This window comes from Lacerta agilis, chromosome 2 (genome assembly GCF_009819535.1).
Source record: "Lacerta agilis isolate rLacAgi1 chromosome 2, rLacAgi1.pri, whole genome shotgun sequence".
NCBI lineage: Eukaryota > Metazoa > Chordata > Lepidosauria > Squamata > Lacertidae > Lacerta > Lacerta agilis.
The window spans coordinates 80,465,816-80,491,421 of record NC_046313.1 but is presented as its reverse complement, the minus strand read 5'-3'; the positions used below and the strand labels follow the sequence as shown (position 1 = coordinate 80,491,421).

Sequence of the window (25,606 nt, the reverse complement as noted above, 5' to 3'; positions counted from 1 at the left end):
GGTTGTAGCAAGGAAAAGGTCTGGGAGCAGGCCCGTCTTAGAGGGATCTGCCGCCCTGGCGCAGCGATCCCTCGGCGCCCCCAGCCTGCCGCCTCTCCGCCCGCCTCCCTCCCGCGCTGGCCGCCCCTCGGGAGGGGGGGTGGGCGAGCGGGGGATGAGAGGCGTGGCGTTGGAGCGGGCGCCCGCGCTCCGGCGGGCGGAGGATGAGGGGCGGGCGGACGGGCGCTCGCGCACCGGCGGGAGGGCGGGCTGCAAGCCGGCGGGGGGGGGCTGTAAGCCGGTCGCCCTCGCCTCCCAGAGCCCCAGCTGGAGTGCTGGAAGGTTGCGCAAAGCCCCGCGCCGCTTCAGCGCTCCAGCTGGGGCTCCGGGAGGCGAGGGCGACCGGCTTACAGCCCGCCCGCCCGCCGGCGCGCGAGTGCCTGCCTGCCCATGGGGGCGGGGGCGGGTTGGGGAAGGGGAGCCCGGTATGCCGGCGGGCTCACGGGGGCGCCCCTGGGGTGCCCTGCGCCCTGGCGCGCCGCGCCACCGGCCTCTATGGATGAGACGGCTCTGTCTGGGAGCATAAGCTACAAATGTACGGTGGTTAGATCAGATCTCACAGCCGTTAACTGTGAGGTCACTGACACAACTGCACACGAAGTCATGCTGGGAAATGTTTGCATCCAATAAATGTCGCTGCCAAACCCTGCACATCTGGAGTCTACATACACAAAGGAAGCAGTGACCCTGCCTGCCAGTACAGGGAAATATTTTGATATTAAGAAGCCCAGATGCTCCCTCTTCTGCCATTTGTTAATGTTGCAGATCAGAGCTGGGGGAGAATGCTAGTGGTAGTAAGTGCTTTAGTACCAACAAAAGGGGGAAAGGTTGGAAGAGAAAGAGAGAGAGAGCACTAGAGAGATTGGTATTGATCTATAGATACATAGCAAAAGGCCTCAAGCTTTTGATTCATCCTGAATATTAGTGTACACCAGATGCTACAAAATCATCTTCCACTTGTAACAATCACATCCATGCCACACATTTAAAGCAGTGGTTTCCTGAATCCTTGTTGAAATGGGTTTCATGGGCACCATTTCCTACATTCTTCCCCATACTTGCCAGATAGATGCTTATCGCATCCGCACCAGTCACATTTCAGGGGGGAGGACATTCCATAGCTGAGCTGCTGCTGCAGAATAGGCCCTTCCCTTGGTTCAAAGAGAGTTGGATGGCAGCATGAGGGTCATCTAGTCCAGGGTTTCCCAACCTTGGGTCTCCAGCTGTTTTTGGACTCCAGCTCCCATGATCCCTAGCTAGCAGAACCAGTGGTCAGGGATGATGGGGATTGTAGTCCAAAGCCAGCTGGAGACCCAAGGTTGGGAAACCCTGACTAGTCCAACCCCCACAATGTCAAGGATATATGTAACTACAGCGGCAGCAAAGTCCGCCTGTTGCCTCCTGCACAATGCCCACAAACTTAGGAGGTGCAATTATTTCACTGGGCATTACCAATACACACTGAGCCACTGTGCGCATGCTAATGTGTTTCAGGTTTGTGTTGCATTCTACCCCCTGCTATCCAAGGCAGGGGCAGCTCTCCCCTGTACCAATCAAATTAAGAATATGGGCGAGTGGAGTAGATCCAACGCAGCCAGAAGGGTGCTGAGCGACAGCCCTTCTCATTTAATCTCAGGCAGCTTTTTGTGATGGAAGGGTTCCTTGAGGACAAGCAGCGCTTTGTAGATACGATGAGCATCAACAGCTATTCCCAAGTGGGGAGGGGGTGGTAATTTAATTCAGGTGAGGCAATTACAGACAATTGGCTGCTATGGAGTGGCACTTGGCAAGAGATGAGAATTCCAAGCAGGTACTTCTCACATATCAAAGGAGCAGCTTGTTCTAAAGGGGAAAGACTCCCTGCACATCCTACCTTACAACTTCCATTGTAGACCTGGGAGCTGAAAGCACTTCAATTACAACCCCTGTAAAACCATTCACCCTGAAAACAAGTTGAAACAATGAGCTAAACCAGGGATTGGGAGTTCCCCCAGCAAGCAGTTGGAGGAATGCTTGCCCTGATCTCCTGTTTTCCAGCTTGTGTTTTCTTGACTGCTCTAAAGAGGAGGTTTTTTATTTATTTACTTTCTGTTAAATTTATAGCCTACCCTTCCTCCCAAAGGAGACCAGGGTGGCAAACAAGGGATGAACTCTAAAAACTGCTTAAAACAATCCCAGTGCAGATGCAGATCTCAACTTCAGAGGCTTGCTGGGAGTGGAAGGTCTTAAGCATCTGTCTAATGTTCAAGGGGAGTTAGAAAGGGTAAACTCCACAACACTAAATGCCCAATTCCCAATTGGTGCAGAATGGACCTCCTGATACAATGGTATCTGCGGGAGACCCTCACCTGCAAAGTGTAGCGATCAATTGGGTATATAAGGGATGATATGATCTTTAAGGCATCCCAGTCTTAAGCTTTATAGGGGTTTGTACCCCCAAACCAGCACATTGATCCTATCCTGGGATAGGTCAGCCAATGCCATTCTTTCAATAGCAGGATACCACATTAGTGATATCTTGCCACCACATTTTGCACCAGCTGCAGCTTCTGAACGAACTTCAAGGGCAGCTCCACATAGAGCGCATTGCAATTAATCCAGCCTGGAGGTTACCAGCGCATGGATGACAGTGGTAAGGCTATCATGGTCCAGAAACGACTGCAGCAGTCTTACCAGCTGAAGCTAGTAGAAGGGACTCGTAGGCAGAGGTCACTTGGACCTCCAGCAACAAAGATGGATCCAGGAGCATGCCTAAAGTATGAACCTGCTGTTCCAAGGAGAGCACAGCCCCATCTAAAGTAGACAACTGGCCAATTATCCGGGCTCGGGAAGTTCAGCACCATCTGGAGGACAACAGATTTGCTGTTCTTTCCCACAGTGCTATTAGCACACAAGTGCGTAAGGAGCAGCAAGCTAAGAAGCTGAAGGGATACAATGAACGGATCGGTCAAAAGGTACCACTTGATGTACCTGCACAATTTTCAGAGTACAGCGGGAGGCTTGCTAGGTTTGGATCAAAGAACCACAGTTTAGATTGTGTTAATATACTGTTAGAAAGCCATTGTTTGGAGAAAACACCTGATGGTAGAAAACTACCTAGGTTCAAAGCTTCACAGATTTCATCGCAGGAACAATCCTGCATTGTCTGCAGGAGGGATCAAATAAGTCACTCAAGCAGCCATTTATAATTTTTGTGAAAAAGTCCCCTCCTGTCCCATAGAGCATTTCTTCCCCTCTTTTGTCCCCCGTGCGACTGTTCCAAACAAGAGGCAGAAAAGAAAAGGTGTGCAGGAGAAAGCAGGTGGCCTCATGTTTTTCAAGAAGCAGTGGAAGAAAAGTATGCAAGGTAGAGTAGTTATGCAAGGGTTTGAACGTGCCCTTTTCCAAATCTGAGATTCATTCAGATAAAAGCTGTCCCTGAATGAACGGAACAGCTGAATTGGGTGGCTCATTTAGCAGAAGCGGTGTGCCAGCCAGTTTAAAGTTTCGTCTCCTCCGGGCGCTGAATTCTTGAACCAGCAAGAGCAAGTACTTGGCGACCCAGTGACTCAGCAACCCACTAAGGCAGTGTTTTTCAACCTTTTTTGGGCAAAGGCACACTTGTTTCATGAAAAAAATCACGAGGCACACCACCATTAGAAAATGTTAAAAAAAAATTAACTCTGTGCCTATATTGACTATATATAAAGTAATTTTTCAATTTTTCCCACGGCACACCAGGCAACATCTCGCGGCACACTAGTGTGCCGCGGAACAGTGGTTGAAAAACACTGCACTAAGGGATGATCAAAATGCAAGCCCCCAATAAGGCTCCAGGCAAGATTCCATTGCAAACTGAGAGAAGGAAGCAAGCCTGCATTTCTATGTCAGCATGTCCCCAGTAGCAACCCCTCTGCATCCCCAACTCAGATTTATGCAGTTGCTAGGTGGTGAATTCAAGCCATGTTACTTGCATTAGGCTGGTGAGCAGTGTAAGGCCACAAAATTCAAGCTAGCATGTGTTGGAAATTATGCAAACCGTGGCTGGTTAAAGCTGAACAGGGTGTACTGTGTGTGCTACATTCTTGCAATCAAATATAAAATGTTACCTCTGTACTGTGTTCTGAAGACAGATAGCAATACAGTCATACCTCGTGCTGCGTACACTCAATAGTCTCCTGCTGTAGTGCCAAAAGGTTTCTTGTGGCCAAAAATTAATCCATTTTTAATTATTCTTTAAAAAAATAGATTCCCAAACACACTTGCTAGTCTCCTGCCGTAATGCCAAAAGGTTTGTTACTATACCCCCACCCAATTTCCCCCCAAATGTCCCCCCTTTTTAAAAAAGGTCACACCTACTTTAACATGTGGCCCTTAATCATGAGCTAATGGGGCCCTCCAACACCCCCCAAATTAACCTCCCCTGTCTTAATATTATGTCAGGAGGCCTAAGGGAAGGTAGGAGTTATCCTGACAGCTATAAAATGACTGGTCCACTCCTCCACCTCAGCTCTGAGACCATACGTATGGCCATGCATTTTGTTCACCTAGTGCTGCACAAGAAAGATGCTGTAATGGAACATGTCAACTGGGAGAAAAAAGGATTAAGGCAAAATTATACCCATAAACTAAGGTGGAATGGTTTATTGGCCCTGGAAGTTAGTTTTTAGGTGTTTAGCAGCAGATTCAACGAGCCAGAGCTTGCAATGAGAGTTTCAGTACAAATTACAGCAAGAACACTTTAACAATTTCAAACTTGCCTAATAAACCAAAGGTTCAGACACCGATTGTAAATAAACACCCAGATTCGGCACAAATGGTTTATTTATTGGATTAATCTCAAGTCCTATGACTAACTCCTGGAAGCTTTGACATTATTTCTAAACCCACTTGTCAGGGCAACGTCTAGAAATGAAATGGAACTTCCAAGGATACGTAACCCAAGAATAAAACATTAACAGTGACTGCGCTGCAAGAGTTTAAAAGTAATAAACTAGTGCCACCTTGTGGAGAAACTTTGCTGGATTCACTGTGGGATTTAAAAGGCGCAAGATAAGCTTGGCTTTTAGAAATACATGTTCTGCATATTCCTAGCATACGAAAGATAATGAATTTGGAGGTTTGCACCCTTTGATCCACATAATCAATACATGAATAACCCCCTCTCCCAACATGTGGACTGCCATCTAGTCAAAACAAACCACCAAATGCAAAGCCACTGAATAAGTCCACTGTGAGGGTAAAAAAATATTGATGATTTGATAGTTGCAAATTCCTAAGTGAACTATCCCAATCTGTGTACTGCTAAAACTAATGTATGGCTTGCTGCTTCATCACCCACTAGATTCCATACTGCTCTGAATGTTGTGACAATTCTTAGTAGTTTTTCTCAAAATGTGTATCTAAGTTTAAGTTCTTGGAGCAAATGCATATTTAAATATATATATTATGAGAGGATTTTTTTAAAAAAACTTTTAAATGTGGAAATGGAACAATCTTATTATTTGTGTAAACTGCTCTGGGAACACAGCTGAGGGCCATAGAACAATATTTATTTTTAAAAGCACGGGAGAAAAACATCACACCACCACTCTGCTCCCCAGGTAAAAGGAAAGAAGTGCTTCCTTTCCTCTAGTAGCAGAGAAAGGGGCAGCGGAAGTAGAAATCCATGTATCCACATGCCACCTTCTCCTTCTTCCTGCCTATTTGGTGCAAAAAACCAGAATGAAACCTCACAGTTTCCCACTAAGGCAAAAACACTGATTCCTGCTTGCTTAAGGCTTCCCCCTTTCCTTCCCTGTGAACTCCTTTCACAGGCTAAAGCAAACCGCAGGTCACAAAAGTTTTTAAAGAGGCTGTTGCGAGGGTTAAACGATACTGGAGACAAGTGTAAGCAAGATTTAAACGGTAAAAGTGCACCCTTCTTGGAAAGATGAAGAAAAATGCCCTCAGCCCCCATGAGTCACTTCCATTGCAATTTAGCCATAAACACTGGATGCCAAATCCATTTAAATTTAATTTATTTAGCTCTCTGGGACGCACCTCTTACACAACGATAAAGAAGAATGTTTGTACAGCAATCATGGAGCCCATCTTGCCACTGGCACACAAGAAACCCACAAGAACAGACCCAGAGGGGAGGGCCCTTGGTTACCCTCGCTGCCTCGCTTCCATTCTGCATACAACACAGCCTAGAAACGGAGCCAGTACATGGCGCTGCGGATACGGTTGTAGTCCGGAAGTTGTTCAATGGGACCTGAGAGAGCAAGAGAGTTGGTCATTTGAAAAAACAGTCAAGAAAACATCTGGCGTCACTGCTGTCCCGCTCCTCTCTAATCCACACTAAAACTATTATGGTCTTAAATCAACTAAAGCAGAGCTAGTCTTACCCGACGGCTATGAAAGACTTAAGATCAATTGTAACAATGTGTCTCTCTGTCCTAGGCTCCTCAGAGCCCAAATCCCCATAGTAGATGTTTGATTCAACAACAGGGCAAAATCCAAGTCTCAGACAATATGGTGTTTGAGGGGATTTTATAGACTCCCAGTTTTGTCTGGAAAGCCCCTTCAAAAGAGCTTTGCTTTGGAGACTTAGGTGGAAACTTTAATGACTGCAGTGTGCGATGGAGGAATCACCAGCTCCTTTAAGTAACCAAGCTGTTCAGGCAGGTTTTCCAAGGGAAGCGTTTCTTTGGCTGACAGTCAAAGATGCAGGAATGCTGCTACAACGAGCCAGCCCACCTGCTAGCATTGTATAAATGAAACTGAACCCAAATGAAACATTTTACAAATGATGCCAGAGCCCTACTTGGTTAAAATCGTAGCTCCCTCGTAACGGGAGATGTAAAAAGGGTGGCGTGCAGACTTGCTACTGCCTCAAGTGCTCAGATCGAACCTGATTCACCAAATGCAGCAGGTGACTAATTTGGCATGGCTAATCTGAAGCAGCTCAGAGATGAAGCCTAATAAAGGCCAAAAGGTGTTATGAAACACCCTCCACCCCCCCCCAAACTAAGGTTTCTAATGAAAGCAGCTACCATTTATGTCCTGTTCTTTTTCATCTCCCAAGAAGACGAAAACATACAAGGCATAACCACTTACCAACTGCTGCAACAGCTGGGCATTTGTCATAGAGATATTTGCTGCAGACTTCCCGAATTGTTGCTGCATCAACCCGCCTAGAAGTGTCAGAGAAAAGCAGAGAATACACTTCAATCAATAAAGTCGGAGGCATTACTTGCCACTACCCAGCAGACTGCTAGCCAAGGACTTGTTATTATGTTCCAGAAATGCAAGTATATTTAACTTCTCCTTCCGTTTAACAATGATACCCACAGAGATTCTGGAATCCCATTCTGCCAGAGATATCCGGCGTCCGTAGTTCAGCAGATGGCTTCCAATATTCTCACATACAGGAGTGGTACCTGGAACATATGAATTAGTCACTTGTCAGTGGAAACTTTAAGCTGTGTTTTAAGATGTAAAGAACATTATATAAGACTATGCAAGCAGCACCTGTTGCGAACTTACATTTAACAGGCCCTGTTATATGCTCTTTTTAGAAATTCATTTTACTTATTTTCCATCATGGAGACAAATGGGTCTCATCTAGGAAGCTCAAAATCTGAGCCAAGTGATAAAGACAAAAGGGAGCAGAAGGAAGACTGTCGTTTATGACGGGCACAGATAATTGCATTAACAACAGTAGCCTTCCTGCTCCAGAAGTTGCACACAATGGACAGATCACAGGAAAAAGCTTACTAGAATTTATAGACGTTAAATAGCTTGGGCTTTACGTCCAAGTGAGAGTCAGGGACCTGGAGAAACATTCAAATATCCACTCAGAAAGTGCAAAGCAGGAACTACCCAACTTTTTTTTTTTTTTTTGTAAATCATACCATCCAGTTGAGCCGTCAGAGTGTTACGAACAATGTTTTTGGCTCTCTTCACCTCACTGTCAGTCACACTGGTACAGAGGCGCATCCTGCACAGGAAGCAGAGGGGAAATGTTAATCAAATGCCAACCACTTTTAGGCGACTCTGCATTTCATGTTTTCATAGGCTTACTATGGTTACTAATCAGTAGACAAAACCTGAGAGGTGCAGACCATATAAGAAGTGATCAAAACGCAGCACAAACATGGACAAATGAGTTAATATTCTGAATGAGGTGATGTCTGTATATCAGCCCTCAATGTTATTCATATTCTTTTCTATATAACACATGTAACGGATGCTTCTTCCTTAATAGGCTTAATTGACATTTTCAATACCTATGGCCCCGAGAGATTTGCACGTGTCATAGATGGGTTGCAGTGAGAAACATTGTGAAGCACTGCCTACACCTAGTATTTGTAAAGCTAACTCAATGTACTGACTCCCCTGCAGTGCAAGTTTTGTAGGAACAGAGCTGGCAACGAGCTCATACTCACCATTCACCCTGGGCAAAGTGCAGTGTATCTTCAATATTCAAAGCATCAGAAACAAAATAGAGACCGAACAGACCTGTGTCAGAGTAGCAAGTGTTGAAGGGTTGGAAACTTTGACACAGCTTGTTTTCCACAGCAATTCTAGCCAGCCTGCTCGACTGATTCTGTAGGTAAAATAATTATGACCAGTTATGGCCATCTGGTTTGCCCACCAAACCCACCAAGAAGTTAAAATTAAGGAAGCAGAAAACCCAGACACCATAGACCACTGTGACTGTGGATGAAAACCACCTGCACTCTGTGACAGAGACTGTTCTCAATTGCACAGATTCTATGAGAACGTAAGTCAGAAAACCAAAGGGGCTAGCCTGGCAATTACTGCTTTGGAGATCGTTTCAAACTTGCCATGTGAGAATCCCAAGTCCTTTCCTCACTCAGTATGCAGTTTCATGTTGCAGTGCAGTGCAGTCACTGCTCTCTCCACCCCCCAAATTTGGGGCACTTGTTGTTGCTGGTTTTTTGCTTTTTTTAAAAACCAGACGAAATACAAGGAGGTGCCTTATAATGAACGAGACCATTGTCTCACTTGTCTTATTTTCAATTACCCTAACCAGAAGCAGATCAATTGGAGATAGTAAGGGCTGAGCCTGGGGTTTCTATATGCCTCTAGACAGTTTTAACAGATTTGGCATTCCTTTATGACAGATACAGTGGAAGCATCAGACAAGCCTAGCAAATCTGGAACAATGCTTGGTGATCTGATAATTTAAAGGCAGCCCTGTTTAGGGAAGTTTTTAATGTCTGATGTTTTATTGTGTTTTTAATATCCTGTTGGAAGCTGGCCAGAGTGGCTGGGGAGGTCCGGCCAGATGAGCGGGGTACAAGTAATAGATATAGATGATGATGGTCTACCTGAACTTTGCTATTTTAACTCATGTGCAACTAACTCAAACACAACATCAAATTAAGGCCACATTTTCACACTATGGGTTCATCTACCTAAAACTGCAAAATGCTGTATAATTTTGCCAACATACAAAATAGATATCCCAGTCCCATAGGAACTTACCTTGCCACCACCAAAAGTAATATCGTATCGCCCAATGACTGCATTAGCTACCAGAAGGGGAATATTGTCTGGATTGGCCCAGCCTGGCCCCTCCACTGCAATAGCAACATGAGCCAAAGCATACCATCATCTCTGACTCTGATCTGGAAAAACACACACATGAGAAATGAGTTCAGGTTTCAGGAGTGGACTGTGAGATCACGTGCACTCTTCTCTCTCACCACATATTGCTGATAGACAAAAGAGGGCAGAGCACATTTAAACAATAGGGAGGCACAGGAGTCCGTATGCAGGATCTTTGTGCCTGCACACTCCAATCCTAAACTTGTGTTTTCAGCTTCAAAATATGTATAAATACAGGGCAGCCTCTTACAATAGTTTGTCCAAAAAGAGGGTTTTGACCAAAAAATGGAGAGAGGGAGGCTATATTCTGGGGAGGTGAATTCAAGGCTAGAATACAATTTTGCTAAAAAGGAGTCGGCAAACTATTTTATCACTATTAAGAACTGCCTAAGTGAAACTGACACTTCCTGAGATCCACTCTCTGCTTGTTGAGGATGCCAAGTATTTAAGACTCTACCTCACTCCCAGTGAAGCGGCAGTACCGAGGAATGGGGATTGTGTCTTCCTTGTATTGATAGGGAACATTGCCAAAATGCTGCTTGGCAAGGTCCACGACTTCTTTGTGGCTGACCCCTGGTAAAGAAAGCAAAAGGAGTGACAACAATACAATGGCTTCTGTTTTCAAGAAAGAATACAAAAAATAAATTTCTTGTTGTTTGGCAGCTGCATAACATGTTAAAATCTTATTCTCCGGTAGCTCTTTGGGCAAAAGTATTTTAGCAGAAGTTTACGCAGTGCATATTGTCACAGGAAAGTTAATTCTCCCACCCCAATGAAAATTTATTCACCAAGTCTATCTACTGAAATGTCTATTACTACATAAAACATTTTATCTGCTTTCATGTGAAACTGGAAAAAAAGAAAACATGCCTATCTGTTAGTTTAGGCCCTATTGATTTCATTTTCACTATGCTGTCCTAGCAGGAAAAATCATAACATGGACCTCAAAAGACATGGAATATGATTTAGCCAAGTCTTGTTTCTAAGCTTCCTTGATCAATTGTTAAGCATATACAGGGTGTAGTGTGTACTTCCAGAAAACATTCAAAAAAGATTCTGACAAAGGCCAGTGAAATAAAGGAACTGCAAGTACCACCAGGGGAAGTTGTTTGATTTCCCTCTTAAAGCTTGCCTTTGATGGGCTGATCTGACTTGAGATATTTTGCCATCTGCTCTATGCTGGCCCCTACTGTAATCCTATTGACATTGGTATAAAATTGTACATCAGGCCAGTCTAAGAAATGTGAGTTATTCCTAACAGTAAACTAGTACCAACCTCCAGCAGCTGCCAGGACCATGCGAGGGGCTTTGTAGTGAGTCTCAACATATTCTGTTATATTTGCACGGGACAAATGCCTAATGAAAATACAAAAAATACATTAAATATGCAGAGATGAGTTTCTTGTGCAGTTTTTACACCACTGCAATTCAAGCATTCCTATGTTAAGCACTCTGGAGACCCTACCTTTCCTTCCTAACAGATAGTAGCTGCAATCAAACTTGCTCAGGACACTTAATTCCTGTTTTTTTTAAATAAAAAAAACAATGGTTCTAAAATATGTATAACTGTGCACAGATTGTATCGATGTCTCAGTCACATGGATATTAGCATGAGAATCATTTCACTGGACTTGGACCTGAAGAGATGCCAATATGGATCTCTGCTCAGAAGGGGAAGTATTAGACAAGCCACTCTTCCTCACCTAGAGTGCTTTATTTGGAAAACGGGAACAACACTGAGCAATTCTTAATAAAAGTTGTAAAATACAGACTGTCAAGTCCTTGGTAACATCTTGCACTACTGATCTGCTTTCAATTGCAACTTCTTTCTAAAGTTTGGTATGTTAAGCTTTTAGTCCTGTTGTTGAAAAGACATTATCCCTCTTCTTTTCAACATCCGTTAAAATAATGCAGGAAGTCCCAGGTTCAATCTCCAGCATCTCCATGTAGGACAAAGACTGTCACCTGCATGAAACCCTGGAGAGCTGTTGTCAATCAGTGTCAATAATATTGAGCTAAGCAGACAAACGGTCTAACCTGGTATAAAGTATCCTATGCTCGCCATGTAAATACACACCTTCTCTTTGCTTTTGTTAAGGCCCTTGATACCTTATGTATTGTAGGATACACCTTACCATTTATTTCAGTTATTTACTTCAAACAAGAACCTCCATAAAATATAAACTAGCAGTGGAGGGGAAATAATTTCAGATGTGCTTTATTAGCCAGGAAATAAGCTCTCCTTACTTTGCATTTTCTGTTGTTCCTTCAACAGTCCGACTTCAAAGCAGTGCCTTGATAAGCTGTAGCGTGAAGGTAATCAAAGACGACATGGGACAAGTTGCCATCAAGTTCTTGCATTTCTGAAGGATGACATTCCGCTCCTTTCATCTGGGAATCCTCATAGCTGCTGTTCTGCACTACATCAGCCAGAATCTCAATTGCTAAAAAAAGAAAAGAAAAAGGGGTGGGGGTGGTGGGAAGTGAAATGCTACTTTAGACATATTTTCTTGCCAAACTGAATGGAGAAGACAACTAGACATTCTTGGGCAAGAAGGAACTTGCACACAGATAAAGCACAGAGCAGTGGTTCCCAATTAGCTAATAACTGCAACTCTTCTGTTTTTCAAAAGCCAAGCCATGGACTTTACTTTTGAAAATGTGGATGTCTCTGCTGTTTCTAGTATGTGAATGGTGCCACCATTCCCCTCCCCCCGCCAACATCTCCCAGTGCAAAACTGGGCGTGCATCTTCTGGGCTGTGCTCCTGCATGAGTCACATGACCTGTGCGAGAGCATGGTGCCCCAAACATGTGTTTTGGGACACTGCAATCTCACATATTTTCAGGTGCTATGCTCTTCACATGAGAGGACAGCCCCCCAAAATGGGATGTTCTGGACATTTGATGGGTATGTGCCAAAGGCACCCTGGGATCCACAGACCACCAAGTGGGAACCACTGGCCGGTGTTCGAAACTCCCATTGTTCTAGGAACATTTTGCACCAGGAAATTTCATTAGAGCAAGCAGTTTCTGAGCTCTGGGCACAGTACTGTCAAAATTTCAGATTAAAACTGCAGAATGGAAGGAAAGGAGGACCTTTTCCTGCCTCCCCACTTCCAGCTACTCTCTTAAGACTGGAGAAGAGACCCTCTTAAGAGTATTTGGGGGGTGGGAAGGGGAAGGACTAGAGTATGTGAAAAATGAACATGATATTTTAGCTGCAGTTCATTCATTTTCAGCTTTGTATTTTTGTTATTAAAAAGCATGTCTAGACATTCTGTTGTTGTGCCCATAACCTAGGTTTAAGGTGCCATTTAGCTCCTAGCTTTCATATCTCCGTTTCTAACACTGCTACCGGCATACAGCATTTATGGCATCATCATAAGCTACCACACAGCCAACCCCCCACTGATGACAAATAGAACACATCCTCCATCTTATTTCCTGCCTGTTTTTAGCATTCTTCTCCATCCTGCTGGTTTTATACTTCCCCTGCTTCTATTATTCTCCATCCCTACACCTCCCAAAATCCAACATCTCATTTGGGTTTACATCTCAGTTGCTGTTATGTGGACCTGAATGAACAGTTCAAGTGCTTAAACTACAAAGCTTTTGCTAGCATATAGGGTAGGTGGTCTATGCAACTAGCATTTTGTGAAATAATCAAAGAGTGAAATTTCTGCCAAGGCAGCACAATTTTACATCTTTTGATAACTGCTGGGATTATTGTGGCCAATTTTGGCCATCTGAAAGCAATTGCTTCTTGACAGAAATAAAGCAACCATTTGTCCAGCCCTGGGCAATTTCCTTCAGGAAACCACAACATACAGGCTGCCAAGTGGTTAATGCATTGTTATCATGTGGAAAATTGCTTCCTGCTGACTGAAATTGGCTTAAATCAAAAGCCATTATTTTGTGTGGAAGTGCAATTAAAATATAGCCTACAAAAACCCTGTGGATTTGTTTTGTCCTTTGATAGCTAATTAAACACAAATGCAAAGAAAGCAATATCCCCGCCTCCCAAATTCTCAAGTGCAAAATAACACAACCCAATGGCACTACCTTTGGGCAAATCTTTGGCTAACGCTTTCATGAAGAAGGCAGTCTGCTCACGAGAGGTGTAACTATTGAGATGTGCACCCATGCTCTCAACTTCCTTTTCAAATTCAGGACCAGGGCGTTTCTTTGTACCCTAAAGAAATACAGATAGACAAACAATTGGATATCTGGGGGCATAATGAGTACCTATCAGTAGCTGAAGCACTAGAATTTTTAACATATGTGGAAACTCTCAAATTGCACAACAGAATACAAATTCAACTCAACACTGTCACAAAATGCTGCCTCAGAGCATTTGTCTTAAGTAATTTTTTAAAAAAAATCTTTTAAAAGTACAGTAGTCTCTTTCAGAATGCCTTAAAAATGCTAAGAATTCACTCTGATGTGGTAAACACAAGTTCTCCCTGCATGAGGATATGTACAAATAATATTCACCACACAAAGGACATCACTTTATTAAATTTTTATTCTTTCTTCTCAACGAAGTGGAATATGAGAAATATCTCATGATATACTAAAAAACAAACAAGGAAAAGTGTGAATTCCAGTTATACTGGTCTGTAAAAGGCATTAAAGCAAAAGTATGTATCTTTGATGTTGGTTTGTTTGTGGACTGTGATATAAAGGATCAGATGTAATATCAAGTTTAGGGAAGGAGGAAGGAGAGCAGGCTGCTAAGATCCTAAGGATTCTGACTGAAAGATCCTGGCTTAACAGAACTCTAGCTGACAGGGCTAGCAGGATTCAAAATGCCAATCAGCTGTATCCAAACAAGACAAAAGCCTGCTCCGTGAACTAAGTAAAGATCATGCAAAATTTGGTCTCCAAATGCATAGTGAACAGACAAACAACTCTCCAAAAATATATAGAAGATATTGAGAAGAGAATAACTTGTCACCTCACCTTGAAAGCCAGGTGTTCCACAAAGTTGCCAACTCCATTGTTCTTCTCAGTTTCATAGCGGCTTCCCACTCCGATCCACACCCCAACCTGACAAAAAAGAAACAGTGAGTAAATACATTACATATTAGACCAATTTTCTAGACATTTGTCTGCTATTAAAACAGAGTACACAGAAAGCAGTAGCTTACCTACAATTTCCACTACACAGAGAATGACAATTACACTCTTAAATCTCTATTACTCCCTGTATTTTATAGTTTACAGAGGCTTTTCTTACTGAGGCAGAGCCTTTCTACTAATTGAACTTGTTCAAAGCATAATTGGAACCGAAAGTACAACAGGGGTTTGGTTCTAAAGCCTCCTCAGCGGTGGCACCCCTGGTGTGGAATAGCCACCACAAAGATGCTTGCCTGCCACCTTCCTTATGGCTGTTTTCATGCCAGATTAAGACCTCTTCATTATCTTAGGCTCTTAAAATCTTGATTTTTATCCCACTGATTATATGCAGCAAAGGCTTTTAAAATATTGTCATATATTGCATTTTATTATTTTATGCCTAGGAATGGCTTGTGTGCAGGTATAGCTTATTAGAACTATAAAGGTGTCTCTATTTCTAGCAATCTGGCTGAAGTTATTTATTCTACTCCGTGGCCTTAGGGTACTCCAAGTAAGCCAGAGTTACATTATAGAAGAGTGTTTTAGTAAGAAGAGCAATTCCTTTCTGTAGCAGCAAACTGCCTTTAAAACTATGAAGTGGCCATTATAATAAGTCCTAAAACAGGGCTGCTTTTGAAGAATATTTGAAGGCTATAATGGGCAGAAACCAGTAAATATGCCAATGGGGTGTCAAAAGCATAATACACTCCAGAATTTGTGTTACTTTCACTAGCCTTTCATACACTTTTCAGAGCCATTCAAACCTCATATGACCAAGATACGTTCTTCCTGTATCTTCTTACAATGTCTATCACCACTCTAGGTCAGTTGCTTTTAGACATTAACCTTGAGAGAAATCTTTCCACGTTGACTTGTCTACTGAGGTCAGAGGTCCTGTGTGCCTTGTAGAAGATTCTGAAGCATATTTTATGGACTGGCTCAGCCAACTGGTCCTCACTGTTGCCCTGCCTAAACTGAAACTGAACCCAAGAATAAAAAAAAAATTTCCTTCCAGTAGCACCTTAGAGACCAACTAAGTTTGTTCTTGGTATGAGCTTTTGTGTGCATGCACACTTCTTCAGATACACATGCACAGTGCATGCACACAAAAGCTCATACCAAGAACAAACTTAGTTGGTCTCTAAGGTGCTACTGGAAGGAATTTTTTTATTATTTTGTTTTGACTATGGCAGACCAACACGGCGGCCTACCTGTAACTGAACCCAAGAAAACACTCAACGCCTATACACTGAAGAGTAGATCAGTTGTGCTGGGCATGTTTCAGGAACATTTGCCTGTCATTCTGGCCTTCTCATGGAGAAGCCCCAGATAAGATTCCACAGGAACCTTAGCATTCTTCAGAATAAAGTCTGAGAATCACTGCCATTGATCAGTAACAAGCAAAGAACAAGCAAGCAAAGTCCAAAGAGATGCATTGTATGTTGCTGCTTCATAGCTGTGAATTCCTTTTCCTGGAGAGTCACTGAAGTCAGAACATTTTTTTGAATCAGTGAGAGGAATTATTTAGTGTTTGCTCTTCATTTAGTTTGATATTTATCTTTTAGAATTTTCTTTTCTGTTTTTCAAAATAGTACTTTTTAACTTGAAACTCAGAAAGATGGCAGGTTATAAACTTCAGTAAAAAATAGCAAATCTTAACTGAAGATGGGCCCAACTGAAACAACAGAGACTCTAATAATTTTCAGAACCCCATATTATGCTTACCGTACAAGTAGGCTGGCCAGATTGTTCAGAAGCCACATGTAAGCCATTGTCTAGAGTGGTGACATGCGTCTCGGGAATATGATGCAGCACCTGAGCATAAGATGCAGTGCTTCCTCTTCTTGTCAAACTCCACAAAGCTGGCTAAAGAAAAGTTTATTGTCAAAAGCACAATTCATATAACAAGATAAATACACGAAGAGTCATATAAAGACACCAGAGACATGTACGCAATTTTATGTTGTTACAGAAACCACCTGATGAAATGTGACCACCACCAAAAAAATCCCAGTGTTAATACAAAAAATAACTTCTGATCAAAAAGAGGACACCATGGGATATGCATACATCATATACCTGAATGGAGCTTTCAGTATTACATCACCAGTATCTAACTGACCTAACCAATTCCTTCCTATAAGGGTCCAACACAGCAGAAAATAAATTTTAGTTCAATCATCTCAATTTTAAATACAGTGGTACCTCTGGTTACGTACTTAATTCATTCCGGAGGTCCGTTCTTAACCTGAAACTGTTCTTAACCTGAAGCACCACTTTAGCTAATGGGACCTCCCACTGCTGCTGCACGGCCAGAGCACAAGTTCTTAACCTGAAGCGTTATTTCTGGGTTGGCGGAGTTTGTAACCTGAAGCATATGTAACCTGAAGCGTATGTAACCCAAGGTACCACTTTATTTAAAGATAGTATCTAAATTACAAAACTGAAAACGACAAATTCTCCATCCAGTCCCATTTATTGTTCTAATGTATAAATCTCACTATAACTTACATCTTTCATACCGTATTTTTCGGTCCATAAGGCGCTCCGGACCACAAGACGCACTTGTTTTTAAAGGGGAAAAACCAGGAAAAAATATTTCCTGGTTTTCCTCCTCTAAAAAAACACAGAGGGGGGCGCTGGAGGGGAAGCCCCTTCTCCCTTCACAGCGGCTCATCCCCACTTCCTTAAAGGGACATGGGGACGAGGGGAGAAGGACGTGGGGGGAGGCAGCAGAGATGTGATTATTTACTTGCACTTCATGCTTTCAAACGGCTAGGTTGGCAGGAGCTGGGACCGAGCAACAGGAGCTCACCCCGTCGTCGTGGGGATTTGAACGGCCAACCTTCTGATCCGCAAACCCTAGGGTCAGTGGTTTAGACCACAGCGCCACCCTAACCCTTACAATCACTGTACTATTAGCTAAAAAGAATGCCTTATGAAATCTTCCTTTCAGTACTGAAAACTACATTTTTAAAGTGAAAAATGAGGTGCAGAGGTTCCTCCAATTAAACTTGTGAATTGATACATTAAATCTTTGCAAATGCACTTGGGGAAATACACAAATGAACACCACAAAGCATATAAATTACCTGTAGCAGAACATTAAAGGTGTTAAACTTGCCCCAAATACTAAGTCAAAATAATGCTTATCTTTCTAAATAGATTGATGACAGAGACAGCTCATTATTTAAATTCAATGTAAACATTTGGGAAACGTCTCTTAACAATTAAAACATCCCCAAATTTCATTAAATGACCTGAACTCCATTATCCCATGACCTGAATTCCATTATCCCGTTATCAAATCTGACGTGCACACATCAGAAGCTTATTTTGCAACACAAAAACAAAAAAGGAGAGATTTTTATATCCGCATAACGGTGGCAAGTTGGCAACTTCTGCCCAGTCTCACTTTGGCCCAACAATGAACTTAAGAGCTCTGGGACTACCACCACAAACGTTTCGGAAAACATGTTTCCTCTTTTTTTGGACTGTGTTCCTAGAACGCTACCAAGCCAGATGTGGTCAGTTGTTGTTGTTGTTCAGTCGTTCAGTGGTGTCCAACTCTTCGTGACCCCATGGACCAGAGCACGCCAGGCACGCCTATCCTTCACTGCCTCTCGCAGTTTGGCCAAACTCATGTTAGTAGCTTCGAGAACACTGTCCAACCATCTCATCCTCTGTCGTCCCCTTCTCCTTGTGCCCTCCATCTTTCCCATCTTTTCCAGGGAGTCTTCTCTTCTCATGAGGTGGCCAAAGTACTGGAGCCTCAACTTCAGGATCTGTCCTTCACGCCTAAAAAGAACTGCACCGCTTGACTTCAGAAAGAAACCCTGCCCCTTCTTATGAAGTGTTAGAAAGGCTGCTCGGCGCGCAGGGAAAACTCTCTGCAGGTGCTCAGAGGCACGTTTTATTTTTGCCTCAAAGGGCATGGCCAATGTGGGGATATGGGAGGGTAAGTGGCGATGCTGTCAAAATGAGCACCGCCCCAGCAGCAGCAGCAGCAGCAGCAGGGGTGGGGGTGAAGGTTGGGGGGGCTGCAACCCACGATATCTGTAGAATGTCACGATTTGCGCTTCTATCGCCAGCAGCTCTCAGCCACCAGGCCTCGCCCGGCTGGTGAAATGGGCGGCCTGGACGGGCGCCGTGACCTTCGCGGGCGGCTTCTCCACGGGCTCTGCACACTCCCCGCTTCGTCCTCTCCCCGCTCTACCCGCCGCCCCTTCCTCCTCCTCTTCCACCCCGTCAGAGGCCCACCCGGTCAGGCACTCACCGGAGCGTGAGGACCCCGCAGAAGGGCCCGGCTGGCCACACAACCCGCGGCCCGGCACACAGAGGACGCCGCCATCTTGCCGCCTTAACCCCGGCAGCTCGGCAGGGGGCGAGAGAAGAGCGCCTGCGCGGGAGGAGGAAGAGGGGGGAAAAAATCAGAGCTGAGGCGAAGCATACGCATGCGCAGGACAGAGGTGGTAGGTGCCGTAGAGTAGACGTCGAAAAGAGACTGTGTGTATTAAGAGGATGTCACGAGAGAGATCGCGTCATTGGAGGGAAGAGGCATATACAGTACCTCGCATGGGAAGCCCGAGTGGAAAACTTGTTCCATTTTAGACCGGAAGTGTGTCAAGAGGAGCTAGCAATGCTTTTGGCGAATCACCTATCTCTATGAGGGCGGAAGCCCATGCTGTTTCTTTCAAAGCTAGCCCAGAATCTGACCCCATGCTTATGTGTTTCCGTGTTTCCTAAGATTTAATTCTTTCTCTTAAAACATAAAAAGTCAGAGATAGGGAGGCTGAAGAAAAGAAGAACCCATTTGTACTGCTAAAATAAAAGCAGCTAAAAACGGGGAAAGCAATCATTAAAAAACCCTCAAACATTAATAGAATCAAACTTCTAAAAATTCATGTCTTGATCCTCATTTTAATCCAAAACGGGAAAATATTAAAACGATTATTAAAACGCCCCCCCTCCACCTGTTGCACAAAAGGTTCTTCAAGGCAGTGGGACCTGCAACATTATGTTTCAGTGTGGAGGGAGCATTGATGTTCAGAGTTCGGTAGTGGCTGTGTTTAGTGAGATGGAGCCATGAAGCCACCAACCTGACACTTGTGCTGCTCCTGCTTTCCTGGATGGGGCCGGGGGGGGGGGCAGAGCAATGGTGAGGTTGGGGCAATATGGCATTTCTGCCAGTTCAACCACAGCCCTGACCTCGCCGCCACCATGCCCCAGACCCGTTCAAAAAAAGTTTCAGGAGGGTGGATCGGCTCCATCCCAACATATGCACTGTTCCTCTCAGTGTTTTATGCCCTCTTCTGAGATATTACATTCCGTTCCATCTGGCCCCTCCTGATTTTCTGTTCCCTCCCACAACAGCCAGCCGCATTCTGTGGCTGAGAGCAATTTGGGTCCTCTTTGGGCTGCTTATTGTTACAGAAGTCTGGAAACCCCTTTTTGCTATGTGAGCAGGGTTATTTGGAGACAAAAATCTGTTTTGGTCCATTTTAAACATTTTTCTTATTTATAGCATTTATATCTTACCCTTTTCTCCAATGAGCTGAAGGTGGCATATGTGATTCTCTCCTTCCTCATTTAATCCCCACAACAACCCTGTGAGGTAGTTTAGGCCAAGAGGCAGTGACTGGCCCAAAGTTGCCCAGAGAGCCTCTCGGCCAAGTGCAGATTTGAACTGTGGCCTGCCAGATCCTTGTCCAACATTCTAACCACTATACCATACTAGCCTTCAAAACTATTTACCAGGGGAAGAGCCCCTATTTCTGGTACCCATCATCAGCAAACCCTTGACCTTCCTTTGCCTCTTGGGGCAGTTTTGGAGACACCACTTTGAAAATGGTTGTCATGTGTGCCACTGTGCGCTAGAGGCCACTATCTTCCTTTCAGCCATTGCTACAACTGTTTATTGAGATGAGTTGCAACTATTCTGTAATAAGCACAAATAGATTCAGAGTAAGACTCAACATTCTCAAACTTTTTTTTTTTTAAAGGAAACGGTGGTTTACCCTTTGCTTCAGAAGCTGTTTCTGTAAAAACAACAACAACAAAAAACTGGACAGGTGATTTCTTGGAAAACCTATAGAGTTTACAGTACAGTCATACCTCAGGTTGCGAATGCTGCGGGTTGTGCATTTTTGGGTTGCGAACTGCACCAAACCCGGAAGTACCGGAATGGGTTACTTCCAGGTTTCAGCGTTCGCACATGCACAGAAGCGCAAAATGACGTCATGTGCAAAATCACATTGCGCGTGTGTGCAGATTCAGCACTGCGGGTTGCGAATGCTGCTGGTTGCAAACGTGCCTCCTGCATGGATCACGTTCGCAATCCGAGGTATGACTGTACACAAGAGCAGGTTAGAAATTTTCTAAATAAATAAATTATATTTTAGCCTTGACTGTGTCACACGTACTCTTGTCCTGCCCCCTTATATAAAGACCTGAGGGATGAGACCATCACGCCGCTCCTATCTGCCATCCCAGGCCGCTCTTGTGAAGCTAAATTGTTTTCACTTCTAGCCGACCAGAACAGCTCGATAACAGAGAAGGTTGCCAGATTTATCGAGAGAGCAATGAGACAGAGAGCTGCTATCTGAACGACAACAGTGTAGTCATCCGGATTCCCAGCATAGGATTTTATTATTATCATTATTATTATCATTTTACTATTTATGTTAAGTTCCAAGGAGCTATTACCTTGAGTTTTAATAGGTTATAAGGTTTTATTGGTAACCATATTTGTTGTATTTTTGTTGGTGTTTGTCTTTTAGATGCTATGGCCAGTCAGCTACGCAAATAAAGTTTGAATTTGATCACGAGACTATTTTAGCCTCCCCACCCCCAGAACCACCACTCAATTGAGCAATGAAGCTGAAAATTCCTGTTGAATTAATTATGAAGGCCTTTTATGTATTATTTAGGTTGTATTAAATTTATTTTGTCTCAGCAGTCAAATGTAATGACATTTGGGCCTTTGGGCTTTGGATAAAATTCTAAGTCACTGGAGGGGACTTAAATGGAGGTGTGGGGGGGGGGTCTCAAAGGAACACATCAATCGTCAAATTAAAACCATGTAATGCTTGTTTAAGAAAAGATGGGGGGAGCTAGTAAAAACAAAGCAGGACAATGTTGAATAAAACCCAGGATTAGATTTATAGCAATTTATCATCCCTGACCTCTAGTATTTATCTGAAAATAAGTTATCTTCTGGCAGCTTTGAGGCCGAAATCAAAAGGTCGCTTGCCAGAATGTATAGATTATTATTATTTCTCCATTAGCAACTCTGCAAACACTGAAACATTAAAAGTACAGTTACATTGTTTATCTGCAATCCCATATAGCTACTTGCATGGGTGGAAGTTATATTGAACTAAATCTGGCTCTCTTCTGCATAGCAGCGGCATGGGACCTTTTTTAGCCTGAGGTCCACATTCCCTGGTTGGCAACCTACTTCGGGCCACTTGCAAGTTGTGGGCAGGGCAAGAAGCAAAAGTGGGCAGAGCAATGAGTGTGAACATTCCCATTGTCTAGTCGGCTAGTTTCTACTGGCCTATTGTGTGTACACCTTCGCACACCCCACTCTGTCTTCTATCCAGGGAAACCAAGGGTTATCCTTCAAGCTGCGAGATTCAAGGTGTGTTATTCTGTACCAGAAGGTACCCTTTAACAGTGAGCCATGAAGCAGCCTCGCTTCCCCTTCCATGGCCATGGTACAACCAGAAGGAAAACTCTGATCCTAAATCCCCGCTGCCTTGTGGGCAGGGGCATAGGGAGCCACTTTGCCGCCCGGGGCAGCAAACGCGGGAGCACCTCCCTGGGGGCGGAGCGCCACTCCCTAGCGCACGGCGCGCGTGCAGCATCCCGGGTGGACTGCGCATGTCCACCCAAGATGGCGGGCATGAGTGGCTAGCACCCCTTCCGACCAAGACGCTGTGCTGCTGTTCATGTGCTGCAGCCTTAAAAGTTGACGTGCCCCACGCATGCCGGCGGCACCAATCGCAGGGGCGGGGTGCCACCCCGAGTGTCACCACCCGGGGCGGTACCCGGGGCAGCCCACCCCCGCCCCCTTGCTCCACCCCTGCTTGTGGGATATCTTCAGGAGAAGAAAAAGCTAAGGAGCAAACCCTACATGAATCCGGTGGGATGGCGCCTTGTACACCTCCTTCTGGCAACTCCTGCAGACAAGCCCACTTCCGCATTGCAACGGAGGTGGATTTGCGGGCGTCATGACCCGTTCACGCGCGTAGGGGCTGAGCTCAGCCCCTGCGCGATTGGTAGACTATCCCCATGCCTCCCGCAGGTGGACCAATCCGGTCAGCCTGGGGGAGGGCGTGTCTTAGTTCCTTTAAACTAGAGACGGGTGGGAAACTTGCCCTCTTTGTCCCGCTTCCCAGCTGATTAGTCCTTTGTTGGGGTGATGTGTAAACCCTAGCAGGGCAGCCCAGCATTTCATACCAAGATGGCAGCAAGGGTACTTCAACATGGAAACTGCAGGCTGCTCACAGCCTTGTCACATGGAGGCGGGGGGGGGGGGAAGCAAGCCCAAAGTTTGACGCCCCCCCCCCCAAACCTCATGCTGTCTTCCCAAAGCTGGCTAAGTGAAGTTCTGGCTTTGGGAAGGAGACTCTAGTCTCAGGCAGGGTCCTAGAGCCCTCCCAGCTGCCCGCCCCCAAGCTGGGAAAGTGCTAACTAGGCATTGGAAAACAGGCAGGAGAACTCTAGGACACTGTCAGAGCCCTCATGCCTCCTTCCCAAAGCCCAGTGCCTCCATACCCGGCTTTGGAAGGCAGCACAAGGGCTGGGTGTGTGTGTCAAATGTTACTGAGGGCCACCAAAAAAGGCATTGAGGGCTGCTGCTGCTGCTAATAATAATATGTATTATTTCTACCCCACCCATCTGGCTGGGTTTCCCCAGACACTCTGGGCGGCTTCCAACAAAATATTAAAAATACATTAAAACATCAATCATTAGAAACTTCCCTAAACAGGGCTACATGTGGCCTTTGGGCTGTGCATTGGACCACTCTGTGCCTAGACCATAGATACTCATGTGTGATTGGGCCATTATGGTAATTAGCAGCTTTTGGATAATAATTCATTTCATTATTTAGATTTGAAATGTTAACTTATTTTACATGCAATGTCTAAAATTCTCATTAGTTGTTGACCATGCTCTGAATGCATCTGAGAATCAACTGCCAGTCCATTCTGCCCTAATACTTGGACAGATTATTCTGGAAATAATTTGGTATGATGGGAACCATAAATTGCATAAGTGATAATTAATGTTACAAAAGTTAGGTGCCCCCCTCTGCCAATTGGTGGCAAGAGCCCATGGGGTTCCAGGCACTCACCCAGGGTCTGTGGTCTTTTGGAGAATTGAGACACAGCGGAGACTATCGTAGCTTTAAGAAATACAGTTTATTCACCTATTTACACCTTCAGTCTGCATGGAGGGAGTCCAGATCTTGGTCATTTCAAGCATGGTCATTTCAAGAGAGGCTTGTACCCTGCAGAAGTGCAGCCCTGGAGTCTAAGGCATCTCTCCCATCTAGCCTGCAGCCAGCCTCCCCAAATATAGATCTCTTTTTCCTTCCCTGAACCCCTTGCTACCAGACTCCCTTTTCCTGTCACCTCAAACACACACCCCCCATGGCCTTGGCAGCATCTGTCTCCCCAAGTCAATGGATTCCTCTCAGATGGCCCATCAACTCCTTTTGTCATGTTAACAGATTTACTCTTCACTAGATGGTGCTGTGGGTTAAACCACTGAGCCTAGGGCTTGCTGATCAGAAGGTCGGCTCCCTGCGATGGGGTGAGCTCCTGTTGCTTGGTCCCAGCTCCTGCCCACCTAGCAGTTCGAAAGCACGTCAAGTGCAAGTAGATAAATAGGAACCGCTCCGGCGGGAAGGTAAACGGCGTTTCCGTGCGCTGCTCTGATTCGCCAGAAGCGGCTTAGTCATGCTGGCCACATGACCCGGAAGCTGTATGCCGGCTCCCTCTGCCAGTAACGCGAGATGAGCGCCGCAACCCCAGAGTCAGACACGACTGGACCTAATGGTCAGGGGTCCCTTTACCTTTACCTTTTAGGCCAGCTAGGCTGGTTTGTATAAGCCAGCCCAGGGATTCCTGGTCTGGCACAGTCCTGCAGCTTGTACTTTCATCCATTAATCAAAAACCTACCATTTATTGATTTTTAGGGTTTTTTGGGGGGTCCCCCATAAATTTATAACAACAATAATAAAGGACATAGTATCTCATTCCTTAAAAGAGTTTTCCTAAGTAAAATCTGTACATATTTACATTTTTCTTGACCTTGGGGTTCGGGTTTTGCATTCATTGATTTCTTCTTAGAAAAGCTTAGAAAAACTGGAACAGCATTCAGGCAGAACAAAAATGTATGTCCGGAATATTTTCTGCAATTACATCAGTTGTTCATCACACTCTGCTAAATGTATACCTCATACTAAATGGGCAAGGACATTTGATATTATATAAGATTCTACATATCTAAAACAAATTAAGAGGTGGGTGCCAGCACATCCCACCCATTCCAGTGGGGCTCTTTCACATGAAATCTCTCTCAGGTCAGACTTCCATTCATTTATTATTTCAATACAAATATAATTTTCCAGAAGCAGTAATATTCCCCTTCACCTTGCCTCCTGTACGTTGTCTCAGCAAGCTGTAGTTAGGGTCTATTGAAATGGGGCAAGTTCAAAGATACGAAGCTGCTTTATACAGAGTCCATCTAGACACACCTTTTCTGCTCTGGATGATGGCGGCTCTCCAACAGGTCCTTTTGATCACTGATTACTTGATCCTTGTAACTGGAGATGC

At 44.5% G+C, this 25,606-nt stretch overlaps 1 protein-coding gene across 1 annotated transcript; it reads right to left on the bottom strand.

Moving 5' to 3' along the window:
* Nucleotides 1-4,647: 4,647 nt before the first annotated feature.
* LOC117041806 (cytochrome b-c1 complex subunit 1, mitochondrial) lies at nucleotides 4,648-19,182 on the bottom strand. Its single transcript, XM_033141016.1, is given in 15 exon segments — nucleotides 4,648-6,274; nucleotides 7,120-7,194; nucleotides 7,353-7,442; nucleotides 7,917-8,002; nucleotides 8,451-8,611; nucleotides 9,517-9,635; nucleotides 9,638-9,659; nucleotides 10,097-10,212; nucleotides 10,916-10,995; nucleotides 11,887-11,921; nucleotides 11,923-12,083; nucleotides 13,703-13,832; nucleotides 14,603-14,689; nucleotides 16,484-16,624; nucleotides 19,035-19,182. Coding segments are annotated over 15 exon segments (1,443 nt in total). The 5' UTR covers nucleotides 19,110-19,182; the 3' UTR covers nucleotides 4,648-6,209.
* Nucleotides 19,183-25,606: the final 6,424 nt, after the last annotated feature.